Genomic DNA, 20,797 nt, shown 5'->3' with positions numbered 1-20,797 from the left:
AGTTAACCTCTGTTTGATCTTGCACGGACCTGGTGCACCTTTCCAAAAACAACAGAGTGCTTTAAGCGGCACACAAACACGGCTCTTCTCTGCTATTCTGAAAAGTAACTGTCTTTTTCTCAACTTCCAAACAAATCTGGGAAATTGAAGGAGACCATTTAGTAAAGTTGATGTAATTATTAGAAGGGAAGAAGGGACTAAGAGGTTGATCTTTCTTAGGCATGTCTGGCCTAACGAAGAAAAGAGAAGGGTCGGGACAACCATCTTCCAGTACTTGTGGGGCTGTCACAGCGAGGAGGGGGACAACCTATTCTCCAAAGCACCCGGAAGGTCAGACAAGGAATAACAGATGGAAACTGATCAAGGAGAGATTCAACCTGGAATTAAAGAGAAACTTCCTAACAGTGAGAACAATCAATCAGTGGAACAGCTTGCCTTCAGAAGCTGTGGGAGCTCCATCACTGGAGGCTTTCAAGAAGAGACTGGACAGCCATTTGTCAGAAATGGTGGAGGGTCTCCTGCTTGGGCGGGGGTTGGACTAGATGACCTACAAGGTCCCTTCCAACTCTGTCATCCCCAAACAAGCCCTGAAAGGCAGTGGGAGATTGTCTGCTTCTGGGCAAGGGCAGAGCAAGGCATGACACAGCAACGGTGGGGAGCTTCTTTCAAAAACAGGATGAGCAGAACCCAAGAGGCTGGCTAGACCCACCCCGAGCTTTTGGCTAGAAAGGCTGACTCAGCCCCACAAGAGTTGGTTATGGGGGGGCTTTTGGGGGTCTCACGTGCTCCTCCCGTTTCTCTTGAGACACCTGGGGCAATTCTCTCTGCTTTGCTTTTTTTCCTTCCCCTCTCTCCCTCTTTCTATTTCTCCTTCCTTCCTTCCTTCCTTCCTTCCTTCCTCCCTCCCACCCTCCTTCCTTCCTTCTTCCTTCCTTCCTTCCTCCCTCCCTCCCTCCCACCCTCCTTCCTTCCTCCCTCCTTCCTTCCTTCCTCCCTCCCTCCCTCCTTCCTTCCTCCATCCCTTCTTTCTATCACTCCTTCCTTCCTTCTTCCCTCCTACCATCCCTCCCTCCCTTGTCTTTCCTTCTTTTTTCCTCCTCTCTCTCTCTCTCTCTCTCTCTCTCTCTCCTTCCCTCCCTCCGCTCCTGCAGGGCTTTTGCCAGAGTGCCAATGAAGAGACAAGGAGAGACATGGCCATCCTTTGGATGTTTTTCAGGTTTTTGATTTAAGGCCCCAGCAAGCAAGTTTTTCTCTTTGATTGGTATTTTATCCTTGAGGGCTAAATTCCCTTAAAGGTTACCTGCCACTGCATTGTGCTGGACAGTTGAGGATGGCGTTTCTTTATTTTCTAACCATTTATATGGCAGTCCATTTTGCTCCCACAACTCTGGGCAGCTCGCGATATATTAAAAGCGCACCATAACAAATTATAGCAACCAAACGCAGCATAACTCAGGTGACGTAAATAACTCTTCCCTCCCATCCTTTGATCATTCAGATGGGCTCACCAACTCTTGGCCAAATGCCTGAGAAAACAGCCTTTGAAGGTCCTTAAGGCTCTCCAAAAATCTCACCAGGATAGGATCAACTGAACCTAACAGCGGTGACAATAGAGGAGTTGTGTTTTCTGGGTCTCACTAAATGAGATTACCTCAGGGAAGGGGCCTGGAGCAGGCCCATCCAGCTGGTTCTGGTGAGAGTAGAGGAGAAACATCTGGAGACAGGTGGGCCCACAGTTAACCTCACCCTTGGTCGCAAATGGCTTCACATGCAGTAGCCAATCCCTTGAATCAGAAACGAGTGGGGATCCGCGAAGCTTCCAGGGCTGTGGTGTCATCTGGAGCTCTCAGAATGAACCAAAATGCTTATGAGCCCCTGCAGAGACGGTGGTGGGAGAAGCGGCATTCAGAGGAGAGAAGAGCGCTCTTTCTCAACCCTTGGAGGCCATGGGACAAGACCGGGACCTGGGACATCGGTGTTCCACCTTCTACTCTATGCGGCAAACTCTTTAAGGGTCAGGCCCAAAGAATGACACATGACGACCCTTCCAAGCCGAGTACTTTACTTCCCACCTATAAACAAAAACTTGCCAGATTGAGACTCTGCTATCTGCACTTACAATATATCTGTGAACGATTATGGAGGGGCTGTCTTCGCCCTCTTTCCCACATACATAATATTGGGGCTGCCCCTTAGATCTCTGGAATGCACCCCCTTTCTCCTGGGGATCCGCCTCCTCACCACACTCTGTAACATTTAGGGCATCTTAGGCGACCTACCATTTGGCTGCCCCTCCCCATGTGTAAAATATGAGGAGGGGGATAATGACTACAAGCGCCAGGAGGCAAGACGAGGAACAGTGGGTGGAAACTAATCCAGGAGAGAAGCAACCTGGAACTAAGGAAAAGCTTCCTAACCATGAGAACAATTAACCAGTGGAACAACCTGCCTTCAGAAGTTGTGGGTACTTCATCACTGGAGGTTATTAAGATGAGACTGGACAGCCACTTGTCTGAAATGCTATAGGGTCTCTTGCTTGAGCAGGGAGGTGGACTAGAAGACCTCCAGTGTCCCTTCCAACTCTGTTCTTCTGTTCTGTTCTGTTTGTCAATTCTTGATGGTTGTAAGCAGGAGGGAGGCTGCAAGGAAGAAGACTGTTCTCTGTTCCCGTCACCCCATTTCTTGGAGATAGAAACCCTAAATATCCTTTCTTGGGCAACTGGGCTGGCTAATTCCACTTGGAAGGGAAGGCCCTCAAAAGAGCAAGCACCTGAGATGGCTTTGGAGGTAGTTACCAGCACCATGAATTGGGTCTAGAAGCCTCCGGGTGGAAACCAGAGCAGCCACCACCACATAGGCCAGGGGTAGGCAACCTTGGCCCCTTCATGACTCGTGGACTTCAACTCCCAGAATTCCTGAACCAGCGTGGCTCAGCATGGAAACCTCTCCCTTTCCCCTCTGCATGGCTGGCTCAGGAATTCTGGGAGTTGAAGTCCACAAATCATAAAGGAGCCCTAGTTCCCCCATACTGGCTCAGGAATTGTGGGAGTTGAAGTCCACAAGTCATAAAAGGGCCAGGTTTAAAGATCCCTGGTTTAGTTTATAGGCCAGGGGTAGGCAACCTTGGCTCTTTGATGACTCGTGGACTTCAGCTCCCAGAATTCCTGAGCCAGCCTGGCTCAGCTTAGAAACCTCTCCCTTTCCCCTCAGCGTGGCTGGCTCAGGAATTCTGGGAGTTGAAGTCCACGAGTCATAAAAGAGCCAAGGTTGCCTAACCCTGACGTTGGTGTTCCTCTGGTAAACCAAGTCTCACTGGTTAGAAGAAACAAGAAAAAGGCAGACTTACTTCAGGGAAAGGAAAGAAGCTGCATCCTGCACAGCATTCCTTCCCAGTCGTTTAAGGGAAGCACCATGTCAAGAAAATGGCAGTGATTTTAGCAGGAGGTGATAAGAACCTGGGTCACTGACTTCACTGTAGTGTGGTACAAGAAAGATCACGATTGGCAGACCGGCTAAAACTGGCCAGGAGCTCTCCGCTGGCTGCTGTAGCAGGAGAGTCTGAACACCAGGCATCTTGCTCCCTCCAGTGAAGAGGCCAAGGGAATCTTCCACGGCACCCGAAGGACCTTTGTTCATGTCAACAAAAGAGAATATTTCTAGCTCAGATTTGAACTGTGGGGTCCTTACTGGTTCTCTGAGCTTGGTGGCTTTCTTGCAGATGCTTCATGACCTAACTGCTAGCACTAATGATTTTATACAGTTGGATAATGAAACGTCTGCAAGAAAACCACCAAGCTCAGAGAGCACCAAGGACCCCACATTTACTGATGTCTTGTTGGGATTCAATCTGAGACTGTTCCCGTCTCCCACAACCTCTAAACACTCCACTAGGGTAGACCTTGTGAGCAGATGATTTCACTCTTCTACACAGTGTGTTTTTATGAACAGTTTTAATTGACCTGCTATGGACATTCTAGCTGTATTGTTGCTTCTTCTCTAACTTGAGGGTGGTTGGGTCAGGGGTAGGCCACATTGGCTCTTTTATGACTCGTGGACTTCAACTCCCAGAATTCCTGAGCCAGCCACGCTGAGGGGAAAGGGAGAGGTTTCCAAGCTGAGCCATGCTGGCTCAGGAATTCTGGGAGTTGAAGTCCATGAGTCATAAAAGAGCCAAGGTTGCCTACCCCTGGGTTGGGTGAAGACTGACTGACTGACTGACTGACTGACTGACTGACTGACTGACTGAATAAATAAATAAATAAATAAATAAATAAATAAATAAATAAATAAATAAATACTTCACTTCAAACTGACTGATGAACTCCCCCTACAGTTCATCAGTGAACCTACACTGATGGGTTTGACCTCTTCTCCCCCATCAAGAGCCCTAGTAGCGCAATGGGTAGAATGCGATATTGCCGGCTAACTCTGCCCACTGCCAGGAGTTCGATTCTCAACAACCTCAAGGTTGACTCAGCCTTCCATGCTTCTGAGATCGGTGAAATGAGGACCCAGATTGTTGGGGGCAAATACGCTGATATTGTAAACCACTCAGAGAGCATTGTAAACCATTACAGGGCAGTATACAGGTAGTCCTTGACTTATGACCACAATTGAGTCCAAACTTTCTGTTGCTCAGTGCGATGTTTGTTAAGTGAATTTTGCCCCACTTTACAACCTTTCTAGACACATTTGTTAAGTGAATCCCTGCATGGTTGTTAAGTGAATGTAACATGGTTGTTAAGTGAATCTGGCTTCCCCATTGACTTTGCTTGTGACAACATCACAAAAAGGGGTTCACATAACCCCAAAACACCGCAATCATCATAAATATGAGTCAGTTGCCAAACATCTAAATTTTGATCACATGACCGTGGGGATGCTGCAACACTCATAAGTGTGAAAAATTTTCATAAGTCACTTTTCCAGTGCCGTCATAACTTTCTAACGATCGCTAAGTGAACTGTTGTAAGTTAAGGACTACTGTATAAGCCTAAGTGCCTTTGCTATGAACACTAGGCTTGTCCTGCTCTCAGGTGCTTTGGAGAATAGATTGACCTTTTCTTCTCTTCCAAATATTGGAAAATGGCTATCATGTCAGCCCTACTCCTTCTTGTTAGACTAGACTCCTGCTGTTGAGGCACGTGCTACCTACATTATGCCTGTGCATTTGGTTTTTCTTGCCTAAATGTAGAACCTTACTTTTTTCACCATTGAATTTCATTTTATTAGATAGCGCCCAATGTTCAAGTCTGTCCAGATCCTTCTGTATCTTAAGCCTGCCTTCTATTCCTGCCAGCTTGGTGTTATCTGCAAATTTGATGAGTTCCCCATCTATCACTCATCTAGATCATTGATGAAGATATTGAAGAGTACTGGGTCCAAGACAGAACCTTGAGGCAGCCCACTGCATGCTTCCCTCCATGTAGGGGTAGTTCCATTGGGGGGTACATGTTGAGTGTGGTTCAGTGGTGGGATTCAGCCAGTTTGCACCAGCTCGGCAGAACCAGTAGCTAATTTTTTGTTGCCCAGGCCCAGAATGGACTTCCGGAAGCGGCATCCACACAGAGAACCGGTTGTTCCCATATTTGAATCCCACCACTGGTGTGGTTGGTCAACCAATTGCAAATCTATCTGGCGGTGATGCTGTCTATCCCACATTTTTCTATCTTAGCATATAATATTTATTTATTTATTTATTTTAATTCCATTTATATCCTGCCCTTCTCCGAAGACTCAGGGCAGCTTACAAGCTTAGCAGTAGCCTTCATTCTATGTATATGCCTGCTTATTAGGGCTTTCACACACACCCCAAGCAGCATTATTACAAAGTCAGCTTATTGCCCCCAACAATCTGGGTCCTCATTTTACCTACCTGGGAAGGATGGAAGGCTGAGTCAACCTTGAGCCTGGTGGGACTCGAACCTGCACTAATTGCAGGCAGCTGGTGTTACTTAGGGAGGCATTAGCCCACTGCTCCACCAAGGCTCTTTTTAATATGTATGTCCTCAGTGTGTCCAGAAAACAACAAGACGTAAAACAAGAACAACTATCTCTTCTTTCTTTCTATCCCAGCTAGATAAGACTTCTAATGAATGGAGAACCGGTTGCATTTTTTTCTTTTTCTAACGAAGATTCCATTTGAATATCCCTATTTCCCTAGCTAGCTTTATTTAAAAAAAAAACAAAATCATGATTTTATCCAGGTTTGTTGTCCCTCCACTGACAATAAGGTACATTCCTCAGGATTGCCCCTGTAAATTCAGCATAGGCTTCCTCTGTCTAAGGTGCTAAATCTTACATTGAAGGGTAACTAATATCAATGCTGAGAAACAAAAAAGCATTGATCTTTTTGCAAAATATCTATAGGAAGCTCTCCAGATTCCTTGGGCTGCGTCTTCAATTGTCCTATTGACCAGGCCTGAGCAAAATAAGTCCAAGACATCAGTAAACACAAGGTTGAGGAAAGATAACTTAAAAGCAAAACCTGTAGGTGAGGCATTTCAATTTAGCTCACCCCTGGATCCAGTATTGTGAATACTCTTTATTTTTTTTCATGTTAGCAACAACAGGAGAGAAGCAGAAACATATTTGCATGCCTTTTCCTCCATATAAACACATGGGCCACACATACACACACACACACACACACACCAGAATTAAATGCATCAGATGATGAAATGGAAAGCAGCGCTAAGATCTGTAATGTGCAGGAAAACCAATTAAACCTCCTTGGCTGGTGGTTCTCCACAAATGCATTTGCAGAAGCAGAATTACAGAATAACAGAGTTGGAAGGGATCTTGGAGGTCTTCTGATCCAATCCCTTACTCAAACAGGATACCTTATACCATTCCAGACAAGTAGCTGTCCACTTTCTTCTAAAAAAAAAAAACCCAGTGATGGAGCACCCACAATTTCTGGGAAGCCATTCCACTGATTAAGGAAATTTCTCCTTAATTCCAGGTTGCTTCTCCCCTTGATTAGTTTCCATCCGCTGTTTCTTGTCCTGCCTTCAGGGGCTTTGGTGAATCGGCTGACCCCTCCTTTCTGTGACAGCCCTCTTCTTTGTGGCAGCCCTTCAAATATTGAAACTCTGCTATCATGCCTCCCCTGGCCCTTCTTTTCACTAGAGTAGACCACCGAAATCATGTCTTCAACCATCTGTAATGTGCAGTGAAACTAATTAAACCATATTTGGTAGGTGGCTCTCCACCTCCTTGGTGGAGCAGTGGGCTGATGCCTCCTTGAGTAACACCACCTGCCTGCAATTAGTGCAGGTTCGAGTCCCACCAGGCTCAAGGTTGACTCAGCCTTCCATCCTTCCCAGGTAGGTAAAATGAGGACCCAGATTGTTGGGGGCAATTAAGCTGACTTTGTAATAATGCCGCTTGGGGGGTGAATGAAAGCCCTAATAAGCAGGCATATACATAGAATGAAGGCTACTGCTAAGCTTGTAAGCCGCCCTGAGTCTTCGGAGAAGGGCGGGATATAAATGGAATTAAAAAAAATGAATTTGCAGAAGTGCAGAGTTCCTTTTGGCTTTCGGCATCCCTTGGACTGTGAGGCGATCAAACCGGTCAGTCCTAGAGGAGATCAACCCTGACTGCTCTTTAGAAGGCCAGATCCTGAAGCTAAAACTCAAATGCTTTGGCCACCTAATGAGAAGGAAGGACTCACTGGAGAAGAGCCTCATGCTGGGAAAGGTTGAGGGCAAGAGAAGAAGGGGACGAGAGAGAATGAGGTGGCTGGATGGAGTCACTGAAGCAGGAGGCGTGAGCTTAGATGGACTCCAGAAGATGGTAGAGGACAGGAAGGCCTGGAGGAACGTTGTCCATGGGGTCGCAATGGGTCGGACACGACTTCGCAGCTAACAACAACAACAACAACAACAACAACAACAACAACAACAGAGTTCCTTTCTCTACTAGTCTTTCACCAGAATTCTGCCTTCAGCCCCCTTTCCTTAACAAGTCCCCTAACTCTGATCAACAGCCACCTATCGTAGGAGTTGCCATCCATTTGGCGGAATTCTGAATTTGGAAGAGCAGGGAGTGAAGCTACATTTGCTCCAGATTGGGGTTGTCAAGAAAACACAGCTTTTCAGACAGGCACCACCACACTCTCAATATGTATTGTTTTCCTCTTTAATTTTGCATGAGCTGAGATGCTGCCTATTCCTGCCTTCAGTTTGCACACTCTACACATTTTGCCAAGTTCTGAAACTTTTTACCTATGACGTCATGGTTTGGCAGATAAACAATTAAACCCTGGAGCTTCACAATTATGTTTAAATTAAGGGATGCCCTGCAGGAAATGGAACTGGAGGTACTTAAAAGCTGAAAACAATCGATGTTGAGGTGATCTGAAGTAGTTTTAAAGAAGGATTGATGCCGGCCGTGTCTCCAATAACCTTGTTTGCAACTCTGCTCAGTCAAGTCAGCAAATTCTTTCGGGCTCTTTTTACATCAAATCATTTTGGATCACAACATGCTCCAGTGTGGGAAATCTATTTTCAAACCGCTTCTAATTTAGTCCAAAGCTACTGCCTTTTTAGTCCCCACCAGAGTTTCTAAAACTTTTAAGAAACCGGGGTAAAATATTTTCTTTAGCTCCTGCTCACCTCCCTTTGCCTCTCAGCATCCTGTGTCAATTTAATTTCTTTCTGCTTTGGGGTTGGTTGGTTGGTTGGTTGTTTTTTTTTGGGGGGGGGGCTCTGTGTGTGAGGTGTGGACAATTTTCCAGCCAGGAGTCATATCAAGAAAAGACCATGTATAGTCTGTGCAAATTTCCCTTGCCAATTTCCCAACTCCTGGTTTCATCTGACTATTTCCTTATAAAACCAGAGTAACAAGCATATCTGAAATGGAAAACTGGCAGCTGTGAAATAAGAAAACAGTTTTCAGTGTCACCTTTTCCAAAAATGCTCCTGGATCTCACAAGGGCCTCCTATGCATTCTTGGAAAACTACAAGGGTGGCAAATGGATTTTCCTGGCAAGAAGTAGCCAAGAAGATGGCATTAAGCAGCCTCTTGAAGTATTGTTGCCAAAAAGCAGCAGATGGAAACCAATCAAGGAGACAGCCTAGAATTAAGGAGAAATTTCATGACAATGAAAACAATTACCTGTGGAACGACCTGCCTTCAGAACCTATGGGTGCTCCATCACTGGGTGTTTTTTGTCCAGAATGGTAAAGGGTCTCCTGTTCAAACAGGGGGTGGGACTAGGAGACCTCCAAGCTCCCTTTCAACTCTGTTGTTCTGTCAAAACAACAGTCCAAGAGGCGATTGGAGTCCTCACATTTAAATTGAGTAATGGTAAAGGTTCCCCCGCACATGTGTGCTAGTGGTTTCCGGCTCTAGGGGCCGGTGCTCATCTCCGTTTCAAGCCGAAGAGCCAGCGCTTGTCCGAGGACGTCTCCGTGGTCATGTGGCCAGCATGACTGGATGCCAGAGGCGCACGGAACGCTGTTACCTTCCCACTGGAGTGGTCCCTATTTTTCTACTTGCATTTTTACGTGCTTCCGAACTGCTAGGTTGGCAGAAGCTGGGACGAATAACAGGCGCTCACTCTGTTACACGGCACTCGGGATTCGACCCACCAAACTGCCGACCTTCTGATCGACAAGCTCAGCGTCCTAACCCACTGAGCCACTGCGTCCCTTTTTTAAATTGGGTAGATGATGACAAATCCCTTGGGAAGGAGGGAAGGAGGCAGGGAACAACTGCCCTAATTTGTCCCTCCTGAGAAATTGAACCTACTTTTGTCCTAAAATATTTGGGCTGCAAAAACCCAGGTGATCATGAGAGGACAGCAAAGAGTTGAGGGTTGCTGCCACCTCGGAGTGACCCAGGTTTTTCAGCCCATTTGTGACAGCCCTAACGCACCCGGTTCATATCTTCTTTTGCAGGGCTCTGAGCTGATTTTAACCACGTGTTCCCTTCCCAGCCAGAGCCCCACCTGCTTGACTTCATCCAAGCTGGCTGAACTTCCGGGCCCATCTAGAGAGGGTGGTGGTGGTGGTGGTGGTTGCCATGGATAGTCACATCTCTCAGCCCAAGCTCCCCCTTAGCTGTGGGGAAAGATTGTGGAAGAAGGTGGTATGTGCGCCACGCTGAGCTTCTGGAGGAAAGATGAGATGGGGTTTATAATGGAGGAATCCATCAATCAATCAATCAATGATTGGGCAACAAGATCTAAGGTGTGGGTGCTCCAACATTGGAGGCTTTTCAGAAGGGACTGGACAACAATTTGTCGAAAATGATATAGGGTTGAGCAGGGGGTTGGACTAGAAGACCTCCAAGCTCCCTTCCGACTCTCTTATTCTGTTATGTTCTGCTGACTCCCCAGTACTGGGATAGCAAACAGGACCGACCAACCGACCAATCAACCTGCCCTTTTGAAGATAACCCCCCCCCGCCGCCCCCACCCTTGATTTGGGCTTCCAAGGAAGAGTTCTACGGAATGCAGAAGCTTCGTGTCAGCCTCAGCTGGACCTTTGCGATGTTTTCTGTGTTTATCTACGGTAACTGGAGAGGTCAAAAATCTCAGCTTTCAGAAGAGAGGAGAGCAGAGCCCCAGTGAATGGAGAGGCTGGCCTACTGTTTACTGCCAGTTCGGTCAGAGGAGTAAGTCAGAAAGGAAAATGGAAGCAGCGAGGTTTGGGATGAGAGCATTTAACGAAGGGAAGACTTTACCAGCAAGATCTTGGATGGGAATCAAAGAAGTTTGGAAAGAGAGAAAGGGAGAAAGGGAGAGAGAGGAAGAGAGAAAGGGAGAGAGAGAGGGAGAAAGAGAAAGGGAGAGAAAGAGAGAGAGAAGGGGAGAAAGAGAGAGAAAAAGGGAGAGAGGGAGAGAGGGAGAGAGAGAAAGGGAGAAAGGGAGAGAGAGAGGGAGAAAGAGAAAGGGAGAGAGAGAGAGAGAGAGAGAAAGAGAGAGAGGGGGGTGGGGTGGGGTGGAGTCATGTCAATCAAAGACAGGAAAGGCGCATTCCCCAAGTTACCTTCCATGGACATGGGTTCCAGGATCCCGAACTGTTTGAGGACCGCGATGAAGAGGATAATGACCACAGCCACAGCGCAAAGCTCCATCCCTTGGATCGCCATGGCCAGCCAGTCTCCTGCGATGGGCGCAGGGCAGTTCTGGGGGCATGTGATTCGCAGCCCCTGTCCGGGGCCGGGCCGGCTCCCCTGGGAAGGCGAGTGCCAAGGTGCCCAGGTGCCCAGCTCCCAGCCGGCTCACATCTTCCAGCCCCTGGAAAGGCTGCCGGGCAAAGCCCCCCCTTCAGGTTTGCCCCCGGGGCCGTCGCGGGGCAGAAGTGGGCGCAGGCGAGGAGGAGGAGGAGGAGGAGGAGGAGGGAGGACCGGGGCGGGCGGGGGCGGCGCGGCAGCCGAGAGGGGCCTCTCCTGCCGGGCTCATGAAGGAAAAAGAGAAGGCAGCGGCCAGCCGGCAAACTTTCAAAACTTGGCAGGAGAAAGTTCTCTCAGCAGAAAAACCAGCCCGGCCAGGTCCCGGTGGCCGAGCAGCTCCGGCTTCTTCCCAGGCTCGGGCGAGGTCATGGCTTCCAGGTCCCCCGAGTCGCTGCCGCCTGCCTGGTCCGGCGCAGGAGCCTGCCGGGCTCACCCCGAGTTCCTCCGAAGCACCCCGGACGCCCTGCAATGCACCGCCGACGCCGGAGGAGTGAGTCGCCCGACCGCTGCTGGCATCCCGGCTGGCTGCAATGCCGTTGGTTGCAAGGGCGGCTATAGAGTATCAGCCCCCACCCAGAGGGGGGAGGAGGAGGAGGAGGAGGAGGAGGAGGAGGAGGAGGAGGAGGAGGAGGAGGAGGAGGAGGAGGAGGAGGAGGAGGAGGAGGAGGCTGGGTGTCCTGGCAGAGCCATCCAGGATGCAGGAGACCAGGGTCACCGCGGGGACGACGCTGTGGTCCAGCCTCAACCTACGGATAGCCGGCATCAGGTGCAGCCCCTCCCGGGCAGCTGATTTCAAAGGCCCAGGTGGGAGAGCAGAGCAAAGGTGACAGGCTCCAACTTTGGGGCTGGGGGTGGCGAAATGAAGATGCTTAATCTTGGAGGTCTCCAGTTCCAGTTCCAGTTTGGCTGCTCCACCCCCTTCTCCTCCAAGATCACATTTCAACAAACACCAAACATCTTTTCTTCTTTGCCCTTTTCAATTGTTAAAAGCCGGCGCCCCTGAGCACGGACTTTTCCTGAATGGACGGTGCCCATCAGTGCCCATCTCGGAGAGAAAATGAAGAGGGATTCAGGGGGTGGGTTAAGGGATATCCTTGTGGGAAAAGTGTGGGGCAGGTGGGGAGCCCTTTTTTAAAATGCCCATGCCCCCAAAGCTGCTTCCTGCAAGGCTCGTAGGATGCCCCTTCATCGGCAGCTTTGGAGTGGAGAGGAATTGCTTCAAAAATGTGGCCAATATAAAAATAGCCCTCAGCAATGACTAGTTCTGAACCCAAGGAAAGAGCTTCCCCTTTGGTCACTATATTATAAAAAAGATGTTGAGACTCTGGACAGAGTGCAAAGAAGAGCAACGAAGATGATTAGGGAGCTGGTGGCTAAAAACAGGAAGAACAGTTGCAGGAACTGGATATGGCTAGTCTAGGGGTGACATGATAACAGCATTCCAATATTGGAGAGGCTCCTATAAAGACAAGGGGGTCACTTTATTCTCCAAATCACCAGAGGGCAGGACAAGAAGCAATGGATGGAAACTAATCAAGGAGAGAAGCAACCTGGAATTAAGGAGAAACGTCTAACGGTGAGGGCAATTAGCTTGCTTGTCTCCAGACGTGCTCCATCATTGGAGTTTTTAAGAAGAGGCTGGACAGCCACTTGTCTGCAATGGTCTAGGATCTCCTGCTTGAGCAGTGGGGTGGACTTGAAGACCTCCAAGGTCCCTTCCATCTCTGTAATTCTGTTAGTCTCCATTTTTCCGTGACAGATTCTCCCATCTCTTATTTCCATGTCTTCATCACAATCTCCAGCCTGCTTCCCTCCAGATGTTCGAGACTTCAGCTCATTTGCCTCCACAGGACCACCTGCCTCCTGGGCATCTTTGAAAAATCCAGTCAGTTTGGACTGCATCCCAGCTGCATGCATCCCACCGGTGCAGCATGTAACCAGAGTTATAAAAGGGGGGGGGGAATGAAAAAAAATTGCGCTCTCCGTCATTTTTGCAGATGGATTACCACAATTTAAGAATGTTGCCTTCATCAGGAAATGATTCTAAAAAGCAAGATCGCTCGTAGCAGAGTGCACAGGGAATGTTGCCTTGTGTCCTGTGGCTTAGCAAGTTTATGCCCCTTATCTTTTTCTATCATGCAGTGGTTTTTTAATTATTCATTTTAAGTGCTGAATGACTGAGAGACAAGCTTGTTCTTAACCTCGCAAAAAAGGACAGAACAAATCACATGCGGGGAGAGGAGCAAGCATAAAACCAATTCATTTAAAGAGGGGCGTAAACCCTTTCCTGGAAGGGAAACTCTGCCTTAATATAAAAACATGTAATTCCACTGGATACTCATGCAGGAAGCAAAAAACAATGATAAGAGATGATCAGTGAAGAGCACATGAGATGCATGCAGAAAAACCCCAGTTTGGTCTAGTGGAGAAGGCACCAGATGAGAAAATTGGGAGAGCGTGAGTTCTAGTTCCATTGTAGGCATGAAAGCTTACTGGGTGGACTGTGGGACACTCACCAGGAGACAATGAGTTCTAGTCCCACCTTAAGCCTGAAAGCCGGCTGGGTGACTTTGGGCCAGTCATTCTCTCTCAGCCCAACCCACCTCACAGGGTTGTTGTAGGGAGAATAGATAGAGGAAGGAGTATTATGTATGCTTGCCACCTTGAGTTACTTACGGATAAAATAATAAAGGTGGGAGATAGATAGATAGATTGATAGATAGATAGATAGATAGATAGATAGATAGATAGATAGATAGATAGATAGATAGATAGATAGATGATAGATAGATAGATAGATGATAGATAGATGATAGATAGATAGATAGATAGATAGATGAGAGAGAGAGAGAGAGAGAGAGAGATAATAGATAGATAGATGAGAGAGAGAGAGAGAGAGAGAGAGAGAGAGAGAGAGATAATAGATAGATAGGATGAGGGCCTAGAACCTCACTAGCCAAAAGTCACAGGGGCATCTGCAAATTATTATGGGAGTCAAAAAAGGTTTTTCTTTTCTTTTTTCCCCTTTCCCCTTTTTTCTTTCCATTTGTTTACTTTTGGCATTTAATTGTAACAACATAATGGAAACTTTAATAGTAAATAATCAGCTCAAGATCAAAACCTTTACTATATGATGCATTTTTTTGAAACTGCAGCAATTTTCTCTTTGCAATGTTACACTAGATGAAAAAAGTCAAATAACCTTATGGTCATAATGCTGATATCCTAATGGGAAAGAATATTGATAGAATACTTATTTTTTCTTTCTTTATTGCCAACAGTCTGAGCTGTCTAAACAACAGAGTATCAATAGTCCTTAAGCAGTTCTGCATAAACTCCCTTATATTGAAATGACACGATGTTTACAACTTACAGAAATGTATTTTTTTAAAAAAAAAGTCAGGACAAACGTGGCCCTTGAATAAAAAAAAATGAAACACAGCTTTGATTATGCAGTCTTGGTTTTGACAATTCCCTTGTAAACACTGTTGCTCAAATACGAGGAGAGCAGCTGTAAGAACTGAAGAAGCTTCTTGGATGAGGAGCGAAATGTCTTCAAGGAAAAACAAAGGAAGTCCAGTTGCCTTTTGGAAAAACACCTTTGGGACAGACAACCATGATCTGGATGACTGAGAATCTCCAGGGACAGCTGTAAGAAAAAGTGTTCGGTGCTTCCTTGTAGAATAATTCAGGGGATTTCTGGGTCCTTGGAATATAGAATCCTAGAGCTGGGAGGGACCTTGGAGGCCATTTAGTCCAACCCCCTGCCTAAGGCAGCAGACCTTCTACCATCCTGGACAAAACTGCCTTTAAAAACTACATTTTCATTCAGTTCAACTGGGGTTTAGAAAATACCCGTTAGCCCTTCCAGTCAAGAAGCACAACTATAATTAATAATTTTGCCTTCATCATAAGGTGACATGAAGAGTATCTGACACGTCTGAAATTATTTCTCCCTTTTCTTTTAATCTCCGGAAAACCTTTCGTTACCTTTGAAAGAGGAGCCTTGGTGGAGCAGTGGGCTAATGCCTCCTTAAGTAACACCAGCTGCCTGCAATTAGTGCAGGTTCGAGTCCCACCAGGCTCAAGGTTGACTCAGCCTTCCATCCTTCCCAGGTAGGTAAAATGAGGACCCAGATTGTTGGGGGCAATTAAGCTGACTTTGTAATAATGCCGCTTGGGGGGGGGCAAAAGCCCTAATAAGCAGGCATGTGCATAGAATGAAGGCTATTGCTAAGCACATTGGTTTGTGCTTAAATTGTAAGCCGCCCTGAGTCTTCGGAGAAAGGCGGGATATAAATGGAATTAAAATAAAAATAAAATAAAAAATAAAACACTCCCCACGCCTTCCTTCCTTCTATGGGCAGAGATACCTTTTGCAGGAGGCATTGTCTATTATCCGTGGTCCAGGCTGCTCTTCCTCCTGTCTCCCGGGTCCACCCCTGCCGACCTTTACATCACCCAAATGATAGTCACAGTTTTAAAAAGTTGTGTTTTTATTCTTTTGCAGATGACCTTTTTTTTACAATTCCTATTTTTTCTTACGCAGCCATCAACCGAGCAACTCTCTCTTCTAAAAGAGGGGTACTTTAATTATTCCAGCCCAGTGTGTTGCCAAGATCTTCTGCACAACATCCACACAATTCTGAGACTGGATGCCACTCAAAATAAGAAAAGGAAGGCCCAGTGGTTAGAAGGCAGCATGGCAGGCTGACTCTGCCCCACTGCCAGGAATTCGATCCTGACCGGCTCGAGGTTGACTCAGCCTTCCGTCCTTCCAAGGTCGGTAAAATGAGGACCCGGATTGTTGGAGGGTCAATATGCTGACTCTGTAAACCGCTTAGAGAGGGCTGTAAAAGTACTGTGAAGCGGCATATAAGTCTAAGTGCTGTTGCTATTGCTAAGCAGGAGGCCATAATGTGCAAAAACCTGCCCTTGTCACTCTTTGACGCCCAGAATCATTTGAGAAAGTGAGACGAGCAGCATATAAAATTAAGAAATAAATGCATTTTAAATCGTGAAAAACATTTCTGTCCCCACAGCTTGAATTAGTAGCAATGTGTTTCTTTTTGCAGGAACTGTTACCTGGGTGAAGGTTTAATCCAAAGATGGGGCACAGTATTTGAGCATCTCGCCTCCTCAAGCAACGATACTGATGAAGCTTGTTGAAGAAAGTTATTCCGTTAATCCCTACAACTTCTCCAATGCAGTTCTGAGTATTTAGTACTAGGCATTTAGAGAAGAGGAGGTGGACCTCTTCTTCAAAGCAGCTAAGGAAGGACAAGAAGGGATAGGTGGAATATCATTAAAGAGAGTTCCAGCCTAGAATTCCCGGCATTAAAAACAACTAACTAGTGCAGGGGTAGGCAACCTTGGCTCTTTGATGACTCGTGGACTTCAACTCCCAGAATTCCTGAGCCAGCCATGCTGAGGGGAAAGGGAGAGGTTTCCAAGCTGAGCCACGCTGGCTCAGGAATTCTGGGAGTTGAAGTCCACGAGTCATGAGGGGGCCATAGTTCCCCCATGCTGGCTCAGGAATTCTGGGAGTTGAAGTCCAAGAGCCAAGGTTGCCTATGCGTCCTAGTTCTTCTCCTTCATTTGGGAAAGCAGTGATGGGGTGGGCAGGGAAAAGGGGAAAATTTCCTCCCTAAACATTCCTATGCAAAGAAGATTGATCCCTATTTCTCTCCATGTAAAATATTAAAGATGTTTAAACGGATAAAAGCTGCTAGGCTGCCTTCTTTCCATCTAGGGTGCATTAGCGAAGATTGGCCAGCCAATTTGATGGACGCCATTGGGCAACCCAGTGATGCTTCGGCTACTTTGCTGGCCTCCTTGCCAGAAGCATCTCCCCAAAGATTTTGTCTGGGCCAGCGTCCAAAACAAAGACTTCTGTGTTGGTAATAAAGATCTCTCCCAGCAAAATGTCAGAAAGAGAGCAAGGAATGATGAGCGGTTGGGTGCCCAAGAGGCCTTTGCTGGAGGTGGCCGGGTGGGGGAAGAGAATGCAGCCGTATCTTTGCTCCAAAGCCTAGGCTCGGGTTGCAAGTCTGTCGGGACTCCTTTGGGCTAACTAGTCAAAGAATAACTTACAACGGGATCTGAAAATGCTTTCAAATCCACTCCATTTTGCAGTCTCCACCAAGCTCCATCTAAATCCTGTCTGGTTCCACCTTAATACCATCCCATCTGTCAATGCTTTTAATCTTCCTCAACACTGGGAGAAATTCAGATATCCTATCCACCCCAGGCTGCTTATGCAAACTCTTTCCATCCTGAGTCAGATTCCATGCTAGAAGCCGTCAGTGGCCGGTTTGGTCTAGTGGTGAAGGCATCAAGCTAGAAAGCAGGATTCACTGAGCCCCAGTCCCGCCTTAGATATGAAAGCCAGCTGAGGACCTTTGGGCTGACCACCGGGAGACGGTCAGTTCCAGTCCCACGAAAGCTGTCTGGGTGACTTTGGGCCAGTCCCTCTCCCTCAGCTCAATTCACCTCGCAGCGTTGTTGTTGTGGGGAAAATAGGAAGAGGAAAGAGCATTGGATACCTTTGCGTCCTTGAGTTATTGTAAAAATAATAAAGGCGGGATACAAATAAATAAATTTCCATTAGGACCCCAAACAGCATAGTCTCATTTTCACAAGCATGCTTTTTATCATCAATATCTTCATCAATGACTCGGATGAGGGACCTGAAGGGGAACTCATCAAATTTGCAGATGACACCAAACTGGCAGGAGTAGCCAACACCCCAGAAGACAAACTCAGGATCCAAAAAGATCTTGACAAACTTGAACAATGGACCCTATCCAACAAAATGAGTTTCAATGTGGAGAAAAGCAGAGTTTTATATTTAGGCAGGAAAAAATCAAAGGTACAAGTATAGACTGGGTGAGACCTGGCTTAAAAACACTAACTGTGAGAGGGACCTTGGAGTCCTAGTGGACGATCAATTGACTATGAGCCAGCTGTGTGCAGCAGCAGCCAAAAAAGCTAATAGAATCCTGGGTTGTATAAACAGAGGCACAGAATCAAGGTCATGTGAAGTACTAGTATTGCTTTACAAAGCCCTAGTAAGACCACACCTGGAAAACTGCAGCCAATTTTGGTCACCATACTACAAAAAAGATGTTGAGAGTTTGGAAAAAGTTCAAAGAAGAGCAACTAAAATGATCAGGGGCCCAGAGACTAAAACATGTGAAGAACGGCTGCAGGACTTGGGTTTGGCTAGTCTAAAGAAGAGAAGAAATAGGGGAGACATGATAGCAATGTTCCAGTATCTGAGGGGCTGCCACCAAGAAGAAGGGGTCAAATTATTCTCCAAAGCACCTGAAGGCAGGACAAGAAACAATAGATGGGAAATAATCAAAGAGAGAAGCAACCTGGAATTAAGGAGAAACTTAAGGACAATTGGATCAGCTTGCCTTCAGAAATCGTGGGAGCTCCATCACTGGAGATTTTTAAGAAGAGGCTAGACAGTCACTTGTCTGAGATGGTACAGGTTCTCCTGCTTCAGCAGGGGGCTGGACTAGAAGACCTCCATGGTCCCTTCCAGTGCTATTCTATTCTATTCTATTCTATTCTATTCTATTCTATTCTATTCTATTCTATTCTATTCTATTCTATTCTATTCGATTCGATTCGATTCGATTCGATTCGATTCGATTCATGCTTGGAGAGATGATTGATAACAGCCATCATTTCTGGATGCATACATTTTTAAGAGATTAAAGGTAAAGGCTGCTTCTTCTGGTGCCCCAATATTCTATGCCCGGCAGTCCCAACATATATATTTATAAATATATAAAATAAATTTATTTTTATAATGTACATATCTTGCCTTTCCTTTATGGAGTTCGAGGCAGCTTATCTGAGAGTTCATCCCTCGTGCTTATCCTCCTGAGGAAGTAGCCCAGAGGTGCCCCGTAAGACACGTGGCTGAGTGGAGATGCACACCTGGGCCTTACAGAGAGGAAAGAGACGGCCTTGAGACAGACGGGGGAGGTCATTTATCAAGACAAGGAGGGCAACACGGCTTAAGCCCAAACACTGACCTAGGAATGTGAAAACTTGTCAGAGAGACACCTCCCTAATTCCCATGAGTATAAGAAGGAGAGGAGGTAAACCATAATTTACAAGATTCGGTTATGTTCTGTTAGGGCACTGATTCTGCTGCCTACTTTGGGTAATGAAATCTCTGCAAGAAAAGAACCAAGCTCAGAGAGCACCAAGGACCCCACAGACCTCCTCCTCCTCCTCCTCCTCTCCACAAACCCCACTCCCTTGTAGCACTGATGCTGTTACCTACTTTGAGTAATGAAATCTCTGCAAGAAAACAACCAAGCTCAGAGAGCACCAAGGACCCCTCATTTCAACCCTGAGCTACAAATATTCTTTTTTTTGGTATAAATATTTTATTAGAATTTTTTAACATAACATAAATCATTCAGTAATTTGTAAAACAGAATGTTGTCTGGGTAACATTTAAAAGACAGTCCTTAACAATTAATTTCTATGATCTATATTCCATATGTTTCCCCTTTCCCCAAAGTATCTTTCTTTGCTACAAATATTCTTATTTCTTGGCGATTCTGTTATTCTAGCCAACCTTAGGGTTAACCCGTAGTGGAATTGATTTCTCCATCTGATCTACATCCTGAGGTTGACAAGTCCTAATCCAACACTCCAAGGCTGCACTACATTGGAGGATGCTAGAGAAAGCAGTTCCTGATGAAGCCAATCAACCCATTCCTTCAGCTAGGATCACTAAATCTAATGAGTTTTGTATTTATCTCTCATGGGATCATAGAACTGGTGAAGTGGGCCATGAGATAGTCGCCTGTATTGCTGTGGAAAGAGTAAATCTCCAAATTCTCCAACCTACTTTATGGATAAGATGTGATGGGAAACACCCACAAATTTAAATTCAAATAACTTTATTGTGGTCATTAACCAGCAGAAGGAAACACTTTCAAGAACTTAGCCAGATTGGGGAAGGCAATTAGACAATTAGGGAAGATCTCCCTGTTTCTTCCATTGAATATGGTGTCACCAGACACATGCCTTGAGGCCGAGGGACCCAGTGTAAGGTTACTATGAGTATAGCGTATATATGGTTTAGTTTTATCATTTCAGAGATTTTTTAATCTTTTTTAAATGTATGCATCTACAGAGGCTATGCAGTCACTGATACACAAATACATACAGCCTACACACACAGTGACTTAACTGGATATTGCATCCCTCATGGTCAAAAACTACAGTGGCAGAAAATTATCTCAGAATGACAGCCACTCAATAAAACAGATCAACATCAAAATATAAAACAGCCCTACGCAGACACAAAACAATCTAACAAGCCACCCATGCGTGTTGGCTAGTGTGTGGCTCTTGAGTATTTTAGGCAGGCAAGTAAGTGGCTGAGTTGAGACATCGTGAGAAGCCTGGCACTCAAACTGGCCATCAACAGACACACAGACATAAAAGCAGCTACATACTGTGCAAAAGAGACATCAACAAGCCAAAGAGGAAACGGAAACACCCAAACACCTCTTTGCCTAATGAGCAGAGATTAGCACCAAGATTAACATCAGACCAACAATCAAGAAGTAAA

At 46.2% G+C, this 20,797-nt stretch overlaps 1 protein-coding gene across 2 annotated transcripts in view; it reads right to left on the bottom strand.

The window, feature by feature from the left end:
• Positions 1 to 11,660, bottom strand: part of KCNIP3 (potassium voltage-gated channel interacting protein 3) — a 41,000-nt gene extending 29,340 nt beyond the window's left edge. For both annotated transcript variants that reach the window (XM_083368358.1, XM_083368359.1), the window contains exon 1: positions 11,001 to 11,660. In XM_083368358.1, coding sequence (XP_083224484.1) covers positions 11,001 to 11,103 — 103 coding nt within the window. In that variant the 5' untranslated portion in view covers positions 11,104 to 11,660. The remainder of the gene's footprint in view (positions 1 to 11,000) is intronic.
• Between the last annotated feature and the right edge of the window lie 9,137 nt (positions 11,661 to 20,797).

The sequence above is a fragment of the Vipera ursinii genome (assembly GCF_947247035.1).
Source record: "Vipera ursinii genome assembly, chromosome: 8".
NCBI classification, from domain to species: Eukaryota; Metazoa; Chordata; class Lepidosauria; order Squamata; family Viperidae; genus Vipera; species Vipera ursinii.
Note: the sequence above shows the minus strand (reverse complement) of the source record. Positions and strands in the feature narration are given on the sequence as shown.